This window comes from Canis aureus, chromosome 2 (genome assembly GCF_053574225.1).
Source record: "Canis aureus isolate CA01 chromosome 2, VMU_Caureus_v.1.0, whole genome shotgun sequence".
Taxonomy (NCBI): domain Eukaryota; kingdom Metazoa; phylum Chordata; class Mammalia; order Carnivora; family Canidae; genus Canis; species Canis aureus.
The window spans coordinates 14,292,121-14,306,253 of record NC_135612.1 but is presented as its reverse complement, the minus strand read 5'-3'; the positions used below and the strand labels follow the sequence as shown (position 1 = coordinate 14,306,253).

At 44.8% G+C, this 14,133-nt stretch overlaps 2 protein-coding genes across 2 annotated transcripts in view; both read left to right on the top strand.

Moving 5' to 3' along the window:
- The window catches only part of ARSK (arylsulfatase family member K), a 34,911-nt gene extending 32,936 nt beyond the window's left edge, over positions 1-1,975 (top strand). The window contains exon 8 of the mRNA XM_077864261.1: positions 1,367-1,975. Within this exon, the coding sequence (XP_077720387.1) occupies positions 1,367-1,641 (275 nt within the window). The 3' untranslated portion in view covers positions 1,642-1,975. The remainder of the gene's footprint in view (positions 1-1,366) is intronic.
- A 9,360-nt stretch (positions 1,976-11,335) lies between these two features.
- On the top strand, positions 11,336-12,837 carry GPR150 (G protein-coupled receptor 150). The gene has a single exon (XM_077864263.1). It carries the CDS (start codon positions 11,671-11,673, stop codon positions 12,835-12,837), a length of 1,167 nt encoding a protein of 388 aa, XP_077720389.1. The 5' UTR covers positions 11,336-11,670.
- Positions 12,838-14,133: the final 1,296 nt, after the last annotated feature.

The following is a 14,133-nucleotide window of genomic DNA, read 5'->3' as shown; positions in this document are numbered from 1 at the left end:
CATTATTAAATTCAGGTTTTACTTATCCTTTGCTCCCATCTCCACATAATATATGCCCTTGTTAGTATTGATTTCTCCCTAGGTTTCCTCTCTAGTTAGAAATGTCAAAATTATTAACTCTAAATAATTCTTTAGGGACTAAGCTGATTGACCTTGACACCCCCCTCCCCCCTTAATTCTAAGAGCAGGAAATTCTTGGCTTCAAAAGGAAGTCCTTAAATTTTCATCCTGATGTGTAACAGGCATCTCTTGGTCATTCACTGCACATGTTCTACAAAACAGATGTGACTGTCAAAGGATCAGTGGATGAGCCTGTCTTTCCTGTATTCTCTGGGGTTTATCCACGGACTGCCCTTTCCCCCAAGAGGTGCCATGTGAAGTCCTCTAACAAAGTCATAAATGTCTTCAGGGCTCTTCTGGCAAATGCACCACATAGGCCCACAGAGGTTTTTCCCTCAACATGTAATATGAATTTATTATCTTAAGTGAATTGTCATAGGTCTTTGATTTGCTATTTTTCCAATTAGATTGACATGCAATTATATTTTGTCTTCCTTTTACCTAGGTAAAAAGGGTGTTTATATTTTGATTTGTCATTATTTTCTTGGTGGTAGCAATTGAGATACATTCTTATTTCCATGGCTGTTTGTTCAAATGGACAGTGTCGATGAATTGAACTTTCAAAAATCCAAGACAAGATACTAAAATATATAGAAAACTATGAGTAGGTAAAGTTGCAAGAATATGACTTGACTATGTAAAGAATTATTGCAACTGGAAAAGTTTGGGGCTATTGAAATGGGACAATATGAGCATTACTATTTTTTTCTCTGTATGTCAAAGTAAGCAGAGCATCAAAGCCAGGAAGGATTAGGACTAAGCCAGCTCACTAGTGATAAGAATCCATGTATTTCTGTCGTCTAGAAATGGATAAGAAAAAAAAAAAATGAGATAGCAGGATGATGGTAGGAAGGTAATTTGGACATACATGTAGAATGTTTATTTTTTTATTTTTTAAAATATATTTATTCATGAGAGACACAGAGAGAGAGAGAGAGAGAGAGAGAGAGGCAGAGACACAGGGAGAGGGAGAGGCAGGCTCCATGCAGGGAGCCCGACGTGGGACTTGATCCTGGGTCTCCAGGATCACCCTGGACTGAAACGACTGAGCCACCCGGGCTGCCCTAGAGGAGTGTTTAACCTTTGGTATAATATTTTACCATTTATACTGTCCTTCATCTTATTATGCTAAGAGGAACTGAAAATGAAAATAAGCTCAAATATATTAAGTCACAGAGTAATGACATTCTAAAAAATGTTTCTGTATCATAAATATTTTGACAGCTATTTAATTTTTTTCTTGCAGATCTTTTCTCAGATCCAGATGAACTAACAAACATTGCTACAAAGTTTCCAGAAGTCACATATTCTTTAGATCAGAAGCTTCGTTCCATTATAAACTACCCTAAGGTTTCTGCTTCTGTCCACCAATACAATAAAGAGCAGTTTATCAAGTGGAAACAAAGCGTAGGGCAAAACTACTCAAATGTTATAGCAAACCTCAGGTGGCATCAGGACTGGTTGAAAGAACCAAGGAAGTATGAAAGTGCAATTAATCAGTGGCTTAAAACCCCTCACTAATCCTAAAAAAATCTGAACAGAGGTTAGAAAATAATGTCCTAGAGCAACATATAGAGATATATGCTAAGAGATCATGATTAGCTTTTATATGTGTTTTAATAATTACTGATTTTTACTTATTTTTAAAGAATGTATTCTATTTCAAAATTAAGTAATCATTACAAAATTACATATTTTCAAAAAGAACTCATTCTTGCTAACTTTTAACAACTTAATGGAAGTAATAAAAGGATGGAAGCAAATAGTATAAAGTTATGTTCCTCTGAATAATATGGAATATAGACAATTTTAACAATTATCATATGATTTATGAACCATAAAATAGTTACTTGTATTTGATGGTGTGATGAGTTATTTGCATCTGATGGGACATAAATCATCTGGATGTATTTGATGGGAGTATTTAGAGTATTTGATGGGACACAGATTCTGGATATGGCTGACGTTATTACTGTTTTTTTTAAATAGGTAATATATGCACAAGGTACAAGTTTCAAAAGGTACAAAAGAGTTAATAATGATCATGAAGTCTCCCTACTTTCCCAGTTCCCCTTCCTGGGGCAACTGTAACCACCTTCCTAAGGATCCCTTTAGAGACACACTTGTATATCTAACAAACTTTGTATGTTTCCTCACACACAGAACAGAGCTTACTATACAAAATGTTCTGCATCTTGCTCCTTTTTTCTCCCACTTAAAATAAAGACCTGGAAGTGAAATTGCTGGATTAAGACTGGGTCTAGCAAAATTACACCAAATTACCTCCAAAGAAGTTATACCAATTAAAATTCTCACTCAGTGATGCACTTCTTCACATCCTTTGTCAACCTAATAAACAAAAAATAGATTATTTTTAATTTTTTAAATTATGAGTAAGATCATGTTTTCCTATTTTTTTTAAAGATTTTATTTATTTATTTATTCATGAAAGACACCGAGGGGCAGAGGGAGAAGCAAGCTCCCTGCAGGGAGCCCGATGCAAGACTCAATCCCAGGACCACGACCTAAGCAGAAGGCAAACATTCATCCACTGAGCTAGAGCTACCCAGGTGCCCTGATAGATCATATTTTCATATATTTAATGGCTATTTGAATTTCCTTCACTATGACCTTACCTATTTTATTCTTTTGACTATTTTTATGTTGCTCGTCTTTTTTAATTACAGGCATGCTTTTGGATATTCTCTGTAATAGAAGCTGCACTTTTTTTTTCCTTCTTGGAATTTGTCTTTTGACTTTGTTCTGGTGGGGGTTTCTTCTTTTTTTGTTTTGTTAATTTTTTGTTGTTGTTGTTCTGGTGTTTTTAACCTGTGCAAATTGGTATTTTCATGCTATCAGATTTATGAATTTTTGCTTATATGGCATTGGGATTTTGTTTCATACATCTTCAGAATGGCATTTCCCACTTAATTTCTTTTACAGTTTTCTTTTTTGCCCCATCTGGAATGTATACTCATATTAAAAATCTGACTTTAGTTTGTTATTTTAAGAGGGCTAACCAAATGACCTTTTATTGAGTAACATTTGTCCATTGGTTAGAAAATGCCACTTTATTATTTAACACCTTTTATTGAGTAAATCATTTTTCTCTACTAATTTGAAATGTCGTTTTATCATATACCAAAGTCTTATTTACATTTCTATCTTTTCATAACATTTTTTATCTGAAAATAAAGTGGACCAATCTACTTTGTTTACTGATGCACTGGTCAATATCTGGTCAGATTAGTCCTTTCCAACACTTTCTTTTTTCAAAGTTGTCCAAGCTACTCTTGCTAACTTAGTTTTTCCACACAGATTAAGTCTGTCTAGCTCAAAAAGGGAAAATCTTGTTAGTCTTTTAATGAAATCATCTTAAATTTATAGCCTATTTTAGGGAGAATTGAACTCTTTATGATCTTCCGTTATTCTAAAGAACATAATATAGCACATGTTTCCCTTTCTTCAAGGTTTCTTTGATCTGTCTTAGCAGTATTCCAAGTTTTCTTCATATCGATCGTTTTTTTCAGAGATTTCTGGAAAATAAGGACCTTTAAAAAAAAAAATACTGCCTACGCCCCATACCCCACACCAATGAGATTAGAATTCTAGGGATGGCACCTAGAATGAAAATATACTCTAAACCCAGTACGTTCTAGCAAAAGCCTGCACAGGAGAGTTGAGAGGGGACACTATTCTTCTTTGTCTTTTTCTGTGAACATCCCTGGCACTGTTCTTTCTTACTGTTCCAATAAGCTCTCCTAGCTGATGATCTTGAAGTGTAGGCAGAGATGAGTTTATTCCTAGTTGTTTTATTATTTGTTGGTGGCGTGCTATTTTAAGTGGATCTTTCTTCCATTATATGTTCTAACTGGTTGTTCTTATATGCAGACTCTATTTCTACATAATAATTTTGTGCCAATAATATAACATTTTTTGGTACCAATAGTTTTTCAATTGGTATCTTCTATTTTCAGGTAAAAAGCTGGTCTGTAAATAATAATTTTACCTAACTTTCCCTTCAAACTGTCTTTGAAGTTTTCTTGATGAGCCACTTCATCTCCTTTGTTTACTCTTCTTCAGTGAATTTGTCTGAGCTTATCTGCAGTTATATATGAGTTTCGGAGAAATAAATTTCACTTCAGATACATTCTGAAGTAAAACCCTTAAGGAAAAGATCTCAATATTAGACTACTACAATTAAAATGAAAATATACAAATCTACCTCCCATTTCCTAGTTAAACCTAAAGAACATGACATAGCTAATGTGTGGGTATATATGCTAACTACAGGGGAAAAATAAAGCAATGATAATAGAAATGTGGTTCTGAAACATCGGCATGTGAAGATAAATATACTCCATCTCGTTCTACCCAAGCCCTTCAAGATGCATTCATTGTTAGAATTTACCAAGCATCCACAATGTTTTAAGCATATTGGAAATGGGACCATACTTAGGTACAACTGAGTTTTTAGGACAAAATCTAATTCAAACTAGTATGTAACAACCATGAAAGCAGAAAATGGAGAAAAAGTTGGAAAACTAAGACAAATTAATGCCAGAATCTGAGAGAAACGGACACTAATTATAAACTAAATTGAGGACAGTCTTTGGGATTCATTTTTACTACCTTCACTGCTCCACTCTGCTCCAGTCTACCATTATCTCCTGTTTGGAATTTTGCAACAGCTTCCTTGAGCCTGCCCTTGGCTTTCTTCAATCCATTCTCAACACAGCAGCCAATGTGATTCTGTTAAGATATATCACATCACTTCACTGGGCACTCAAAACCTTCCACTGGTTTCCCATCTGACTCTGTAAAAGCCAGAAACATGACAAGGGCCTACAGAACTCTGAACCATCTAGTTGCATGTTATCTCACAGGCCACCTCTCCCCCCGCATTCCACTTTGTTCATTCTTTCGGCCACACTGGCATCCCTGTTTTGTTTTGTTTTTTTTCTTCTAGCACACCAGGCATGCACCACCTCAAGACCTTTGTGCCTGCCAGTGCTTTCTGCTTGGAATACTGTTCGTTCCTGAAATTTCTACATTGCTCACTTGGCTACATCCTTCAAATTATTGCCACAATGCTACCTTCTCACAAGGACTTCCCTGCTTTATTTTTTCTCCATAGTAATCACAACCATCTGACTCAGTGTATATTTTACATACTTAACTCGTTTATACTGCCCCCCCCACCCCTCCTACCCTACCAGGATAAAAGCACCCTGCACAGGCATGGCTTTTTGTCATTTTTGTTTCCTAAACTGTCCCAAGTGCCTGCCATGCAGAAGATTACTAAATACTTGAATTGATTTGCTGGGAGTAACCTCTATAAAGCAGAGCCTTCTAAAACCAGTACATTCTAGCAAAAAGCCTGCACGGGAGAGTTCTTTTTCTTTTTCTGTGAAAAAGGCCAGATACCGAATATTTTAGGCTTTGTGAACCAGATGGTCTTTTTCACAACTATTCAATACTACCCCAGTAGCATGAAAACAGCAACAATATGTAAACAGATGAGCGTGGCTACTTTCCAGGGAAACTTCGTTTACAAAAACAGGATTTGACCTGTGGGCCACAGTTTGCTAACCTCTAGTCTAGAACAATGGTTCACAACTTTGCTGCAAACTGGAATTACCACAGGCTGTTTAAAAACTATTAATGCCTGGCTCCTATCCCCAAGCACTGAGAGTTTTGAAAGCTTCCCAGATGATTGTAAGGTGCAGCAACATCTGGAAACCAAGGTTCTGGAAACTTGTTATCCCAACTATGGTCTTTAAACCAAAAGCATCCAAATCAACTAGAAGCCTTACATGTTTTTATTTGTCTCTGTTAAAAAATAAAATGATGGATTATGTATTTATCCTTTACTCTTCATGTTTTCCATCTCATTAAACCTAGGGCATCCTAATAAAAACTACTAGAACTGATTAAATTTGTTAAATAGCTACATATACAAAAATAAATATACATCTATAAGATTAGGTAAAAATGGAAATTAGGAAAAATATCTCACATTATGACAGTCAGTAAAATAAATTTAAGCAAGAGGCTCAAACCTAGATGAAAAAATTATAAAGCTCTATGAAGTGTGCAAACAAGGTAGGAATATGAAATGACAGCAAGTTCTTGTATGGGAGGATCTTATATTAAAATGTCACTTCTTCATAATTACTGTATAGATTTTGCACAATCCGTGTTTTAATCTGAATAGGGTTTTGTTTGTTTTCTTAATCGAACTAAATCTTAAAGTTTTTATGGGGAAAAAAGTCTAAAATACCTATTAAAACTATGGAAAAAGAATATTAAAGTGAGACTATTCTTACTGGCTATTAAATCATACTAGAAATCACCGAATCAAACTAAGAACTTGGCACTGAGAGGCCATGAAATAAAGATATATCTCAACACAAACTAAGTGGAAGAAAATCAGTGTGGAACACAGACAAGATACAGACTCGTGCTAGAACCATTCCCTTGTACACAGCTCATATATTATGGATATGTGTTTGTGTTTATAATTATGCATATTAAGCTCTCAGATAAGATTTTAGCCCTTTTAAAACACAATTTAAAGTTATAAAGCAGAATCTTAAATAATTCTTGGGTCAAAAAATTACAGTTCTATGCTATTTTTAAAATAAAGAAAACGAAAAAACTAAAAACATATGACACAACCAGAACTATACTCAGAGTATTTTTAGCCTTAAACTTTTTATTATTAAGATGAAATAAAAATAAACAGTTCAAGAAGTTAAGACAATAAATTAAGCATCAAATTTTGTGATATTTAAAGTAAAGGATTGGTTTCCTTAAATAGTGTTTTGCGAGTTCTGCTTTCACATAGGATAGGGAAAGTTCCAAGGGAATATTCCTCCCATGTTAACAAAAATCAAGAAAAAAGAGACCCCTGGGTGGCTCAGTGGTTGAGTGTCTGTCTTGGACTCAGAGCGTGATCCGGGATCCTGGGATCAAGTCCCACATCAGGCTCCCTGCGGGGAGCCTGCTTCTCCCTCTGCCTGTGTCTCTGCCTCTCTGTCTCACAAATAGAATCTTTTTTAAAAATCAAGAAAAAAAAAAAGCTAGATAATCTAAGCTTTTTTTTTTTTTTTTTTTTTCTTTTGAGCCTATCAGGTGCCTGCAGCAGCAAGGCAGCAGGTAAACTGAATTCAAAAGGGTGGCAAGCTCCTCCAAGAAGGGGAGAGACATTCAAACTGGTTCACCTTTGGAAGAACATTGAAGGGGGGTAGGAACTAGCAGCCAAAAGAATGGGTAAGAAGGCTACTGGGACAAATCCTTAAAAGTCCAATGTGTGTGAACGTAACAACAGAAACTCTGGGAGCCCCCACACAGAAAGGAAACCACCTCCACTAATGAATTTTTTCATGGACCTCAACCAACACCCAAGTGAAAGACTGGGGGCAGGGCTAGAGATCTAGGAGCCCCTTCAATGGGCCAGGTGTACAGTGGACCAGGGAGTGACCTCTGGAGGATAAGCACAGAACCCAAAACCTTATGTTTGAAAAACATAGGTCAGGCTTCGCATCACCAGTAGTTTTTTTTTAATTTTTATTTATTTATGATAGTCACAGAGAGAGAGAGAGAGAGGGAGGCAGAGACACAGGCAGAGGGAGAAGCAGGCTCCATGCACCGGGAGCTGGACGTGGGATTCGATCCCAGGTCTCCAGGATCGCCCCCTGGGCCAAAGGCAGGCACCAAACCGCTGCGCCACCCAGGGATCCCGTATCACCAGTATTGAGACAAACCAGCACTGTATGTCCCTGAAATGATATACCAAGAACACAGTGTTACCCGTATAGTATTTCAGCCCAAGAACTCTAATCCAAATTCAATTGGATCTAATCCAAATTCTAATCCAAACAGTTGTAGAAACAAATACAACTTGAGAGATTTTCTATCAAACGTGTCATAGACCCTTCAGACCTGTCAGAGTCAAAAAGAAAAAGACTTGGGAAACTGTTCTAGATTAACTGTTCTAGACTAGAGAAAGAATGCAATTAAATACAACCCATGCAGTGGATCCAAATAAACATATCTTAGTGAAATTTGTCAGGGACAAGAGAAGAAGCAATAAACTTCTAGAATGGAAAAAACAATGATCAAATTTACATGCATCAGGAACCAGCATGGTTTTAAGCTTCTCAACACACTCAGAAGCCAGAAGGCAATGGAGCAATGCCATTAAAAGTCAGAAGGAAAACATTTCCAGTGTAGAATTTTAACCCGAGCCAAGTCATCAGTTAAGCATGATGGTAAAATCTAGACATTTTCAGACATGCAAGATCCCCAAAATTCATCCTTTCTCAGGAAGCCACTGAAGGATGCTTTCTACCCAAGCAGGAAAATAGACCAAGAAGAAAACAAACAAACAAGCATGGAATTAGAAAGCAGGAGACCCAGCATGAGATAATGAAAGGAGTCTCTAGGATAACGGTAAAGAGAGATACCTGGCGAACAGCTGTCCTGGCAGGCAGTGTGGCTGAGTCTACGTGACTCAAGTAGCAGGCACAACGAAACTCCCACAGCTATGGCCTCAGCCTCTGCACAGTACTTTGAACCTCACGACGTGTTGAAGTGTTTTACCAGAAGAGAAAGAAACCAAGATAAAAAGAGCAGGGATCCGAGAAACAAGGATTTTGACCCAAGAGAAAGGCAGCGTTTCAGTGATGACAACAGTTGTATAGGCCTAGAGAGAAACCAGCCCACCCACATAGGAGGCAAAAGGAGGTCTCTGGTAAGAAAGTTTCCAAGAGGGATTCCTGGGTGGCTCAGCGGTTTAGCAACTGCCTTGGGCCCAGGGCATGATCCTGGAGTCCCGGGATTGAGTCCCACATGAGGCTCCCTGCATGAAGCCTGCTTCTCCCTCTGCCTGTGTCTCTGCCTTACTCTCTCTCTCTCTCTCTGTGTGTCTCTCATGAATTAATAAATTAAAAAAAAAATCTTAAAAAAAAAGTTTCCAAGAAAAATAAACTGGAACTGCTACCTTATGTTACAAAACCCACCTTATGGAAACTGCCCTGAGGGACTATTTAGAGGTATAGGAAGAATTAGCTAGGTAACAATAAAAATTAAGGCAATTATTAACTTCAAGAAAATATTCATAATATACGACATTCGGCTGAGAATATTTTCCTTTCATAATAATGCAAACACTAAATATAAATCTAACCCAAAATTATAATATTACTGTATTAAATATGGGAAAGGAGAAATTATCTAATGAGAAGCCAATAGGTAGTGTCTAAATTCACCAAATCAATAAGTAGCATTACACATGTGCTACTTAGAATTCTGGAATTAAGTAAATGCCAGAAGAAACCGTAAATAGTTTCTAAATTGGTTCCCTGTAGAAGAAGGGAAGAAGGAGTGAAGAGGTGTGGACCGGAAACAACGTTGTTGTCAACCCTCTAGTTCCACTGGACTTTCCAAACTATGCGCATGTGTTATTTTGAGAATTACTTTTTTTAAATCAATGATTTATCAGGTCTTAGCAAAGTGAAGTTCTGTGAAATGTAATTTCACAGGTAGAGTCTTGTTTTGTCATATGACAGCATTTCAACAAATTTGAGACAAATTATAGAATTATCTTGAGAAATATTAAACTGATATTGGCTAGAGGAATCACTGAATTACCGGTATTGCTCAGAGAGAGCTCCCTGGAAGAAGTAGATCATAAGCAGGGATGATGTATGTTACAAACCCTCTGAGGGGAGAATGTGAAAATTAAACCAGGAGTTTGATTTCCCAAGGCTATCGGTCTACCTCTTTTTTAAGTGTTCCTCCAAGAATGGCTATTTCTTCATCTCCCCAGAGCTTCCTTGGGCTCCTCTGGATGATACTGGCATAGGTATGAAAGGCATTTTTTTTTCCTTAGGTTGATGGATTTATCATCAAAGTGGGAACATCTCCAAGTTTTCTGAAATGCACCATATACCCATTAGTCCAGCAATTCACAATATATTTACTGATATCTAGTCTGTGTCAGGCCCAGTGCCAGGCACTAGGGAGAGGCTAATAAAAATGACAAAGTTCTCTGGCCAAAGGACGACAGTTTGAGAATTAGGATTCCTCAAGGCCACCAAGAGGACTGGCATCTGCATCCACCAAACCGTCCTATCCAGAGCATCTTAAAGTGCCAAAGGCATCCTCCGCCTGGGAAAGTGAATCCCAGCAGATGCCCAGACCGGGAAGCGCAGGGAAGCGCAGGGAAGCGCAGGAAATCTATTTGCACGGTGATAATGTGGAGGGTGCATAATACACACCTGACTGATGCTTCCAACAGGAAAACTAAAATTTGTTTGTGGGGAGACGGCGCTAAAATAAAAGAGACAGCATTTAATCTCAACCATTTCCTGTGACTTGGATTTCTTTTTTAAAAATTGGCCGCCTTGTCATTTTCTTAGTCACCTTTTTCTCTAGGCTTGTTGGGGGCGTCGTCTCTCCCAGCAACCTCCATCTGCTTGGAAAACAGAATCAAGAGAATGAAGAGCCATGATGACACATCCGTCAGTGGATGAAAATATTAGGAGAAAATCAATACATGTACTACCAGCGGCATAAAACCTAGTGATGCCCTCCCCAACCTAGTAACGCGGCGAGTTTCTACCTCGCAGAGAGCAGCTGGGAGCCACTGCTCTGGTAACGAGGAGCATTTGAAAAGCCTGCAAATCACTGCTCCTAATTGCCGAGCCGAGCCCAGCCGTACGGTTATCTCCGTTCTCTGACAGTAAATACCGATCGTCTCCAGGGCAGCCCGGGCGGCTCAGCGTTTAGCGCCGCCTGCGGCCCCGGGCGTGATCCTGGAGAACCGGGATCGAGTCCCGCGTAGGGCTCCCTGCATGGGGCCTGCTTCTCCCGCTGCCTGTGTCTCTGCCTCTCCTTCTCTCAGTGTCTCTCATGGATAAATAAATAAAATCTTTAAAAAAAAATTCATCTATTGGCGTCCTCTTTGCCCCAAACGCTGTCGGGTGACTTGTGTTCCTGTTGTTCCCACGCTAGTACGTGCAGATCCAATGACATCTCCGAATTCTTTTTTTTTTTTTAATCAAAACTAGTGTTTGTGTCGTGTGCCCTCCCCCCGCCCCACTGGCCATCCGGAATCCTGAGACCGCCGCGCCCGTGGGTGGGGACCCTGCTCTCCGGGAGGTCGCCCAGGTTAGCGCGCGCTGTTGCAAAGGCCGGGCCCAGCGACCTTGGGTCGGGCCGCGTGCGCCCCGGAGACCCCCCACCCCCACCCCCACCCCCAGCCCCGGGGGAGGGGGGGGCCGGGCGGGAGCCGCGGCAGGGGCTGGCGGGGAGGAGAGCCGCGGAGAAGGTGGGGAATCAGAGTCCCGCGTGTTCCTCGAGGGTGCAACCCCCGTTTGAGTGACAAATGACGAGGACGACCCGTAGGAACAACTTAAGCGCGAGTCTCCCCGGATCCGTCTCCGTCGTGGGCGCGCCTCCGACTCACCTCGCCCCCACGCGGGCTTCCCGCGCCCCTGCCGGGACCGGCCTCCGGACCCCCTTCCCCGCCGCGGGCCGCGGATGGAGCACCCCTTCGGCCCCTCCACTCTCCCGCCGGCGCCCAACGGCTCCGCACCCGGCTCCCCGGGCTGGGGCGCCAACCTCACGTCCGGACACGGGGCGCCGCCGCCCGGAGCGCCCGGCCGCCGCGTCCGCCTGGCGCTGCTGGGGGCCGTCGTGCTGGTGGCGGCGGCGGCCAACGGCGCGGTGCTGTGCCGCCTGCGCGGCGGGGGCGGGCCCGGGGCGGGCCCCAAGCGCCCGCGGATGGACCTCCTGCTGGCGCACCTGGCGGCCGCCGACCTGCTCGCGGCGGGGGGCGGCGCGCTGGCGCAGCTGGTCCGGGAGCTGCGGGCCGGGCCGCCCGGGGACCTGTCGGGCCGCCTCGCGCGCCTGCTGCGGGCGTCGGGCCGCGGCGCCTCGGCGCACCTCGTGGTGCTCGTGGCCCTGGAGCGCCAGCGCGCCGTGCGCCGCCCGCAGGCCCGGCCGCTGCCCGCGCGCGCCCTCGCCGCCCTGGGCTGGCTGCTGGCGCTGCTGCTGGCGCTGCCCGCCGCCCTGCTGGCGCCCCCGCCGCGCTGGCCCCGGCGGCTCTACGCGCTCTACGAGGCGGTGGCGGGCTTCGCGGCGCCGGCCGCCGTGCTGGGCGTGGCGTGCGGCCGCCTGCTGTGCGCCTGGCGGCGGCGCCTGCCCCGGGCCCCCGCGCCCCCCGCGCCGCCCGCGCCGCCCGCGCCCCCCGCGCTGCCCCGCGCGAAGCTGCAGAGTCTCAAGATGAGCCTGGCGCTGGCGCTGCTGTTCGTGGGCTGCGAGCTGCCCCACTGCGCCGCGGGGCTGGCGGCCGCGTGGGCGGCCGGGCGGGCGGGGGCCCGGGACGCCGAGGGCCCGGCGGCCGCGCTGCAGCTCGTGGCGGTGGCCCGGGGCGCCCTGGACCCCTTCGTCTACCTCCTCTTCCAGGCGGACGCGCGCCCGCGGCTGCGGCGGCTGCTGCGAGGGCGGCTGGGCGCCGTCTGCGGCTCGCGGGGCGCGGCGGAGGGCGCCGGGGAGCACCGGGCGCTGCACCGCCACCGCTGGCCGCGGCCCCACTACCACCACGCCAGGCGGGGGCCGCCCGAGCTGGGCTGCGCGCGCCCCCCGCCGCCGCCGCCGCGGCCGCTGCCCCGCTCCTGCTCCTGCTCCTGCGACAGCGCCTTCTAGCCGCGCCCGGGCCTCCGCCGGGGCCTCTGGCGCCGCCACGCGGCCCCCGCGCAGCACGAGGCCGCCGGGGTCCCTGCAGGTCACCGCGCCCGGCGCTGGAGCCCAGGCCGCCCCGTGCCACGCTCCCTGTCCTACACTCTCCCCGTTCTCCCTCTCCCTCTCCCTCGCCCCCCCCCGCCCCCCAGCCTGGAGACTCGGGGACCCTGGGAGGAACACTCGAAGGCACCCACTTCTTTTTGCGGCTCTGTCTCACGCTCCCGTCGTGCTCTGCATAAGCTCGTGTGGTTTGGCTAAATTTGTCGAGCTTTCGTTACGTGCTGTGTTGCCGTCTGTTTTTACTTCTTTGGAATCGTGTTTAAAGCAAGTGTACCTTCGAGGCCAGAGGAGAATCTGCCGTCGCCTCCAGGAGGAGCGTCCCCACACTGGCCTCCCGGAGGGGCCTGCAAGTTGTACCAGCGATGCTGCTGTCGGAAATGCAGCCAGGCGGTCACTGCAGAGCCACAGAGTGTCTGTAAAATAAAAGCATTACCCACAGAGCAATTAGTACTTGTTTTATTAAGAAAAAAGGGGGGAGGGGCAGCCCGGGTGGCTCAGAGGTTTAGTGCCACCTTCAGCCCAGGGCCTGATCCTGGAGACGCGGGGTCGAGTCCCACGTCGGGCTCCCTGCATGGAGCCTGCTTCTCCCTCTGCCTCTGTGTGTGTGTGTGTGTGTGTGTGTGTGTGTGTGTGTGTGTGTTGAATGAATAAAATCTTCAAAAAAAGAAAAAAGAAGAAACATGGTAATGTGTTTTCTCAGAAGAAAATCAGCGTGGCCTTTATTTCCAGTCTTCAATAGAAAGTCCTTGCAGGAAGGACACATAAAAGCTTCCTTTAGCCCCTTTCAAATATGCACGGTTTCTTTCTTTTTTTTATTTTTATTTATTTATGATAGTCACACAGAGAGAGAGAGAGAGAGAGAGAGAGAGAGAGAGGCAGAGACACAGGCAGAGGGAGAAGCAGGCTCCATGCACCGGGAGCCGGATGTGGGATTCGATCCCGGGTCTCCAGGATCGTGCCCTGGGCCAAAGGCTGGCACCAAACCGCTGCGCCACCCAGGAATCCCCAAATACGCACGGTTTCTGTAGGTGATTGTGTCTGTGCCCAAACCAGCTTTCTCGGCTAAGGTGCTGTGCTCAGGGAGCGTCTCCCGGCAGAGTCCCCAGCAAACTAGAGAAACCAAACAGCCAAGTGGTGCCTTTGGGCCGGGCTCACTGTCCCAGACGGAGCCTCCTGGAGATCTGCAAGAAGAGAGCTGAA

Excerpts from the sequence above, each read along its gene's own strand:
- GPR150 (XM_077864263.1), top strand. The coding sequence starts at position 11,671 with ATGGAGCACCCCTTCGGCCCCTCCACTCTCCCGCCGGCGCCCAACGGC.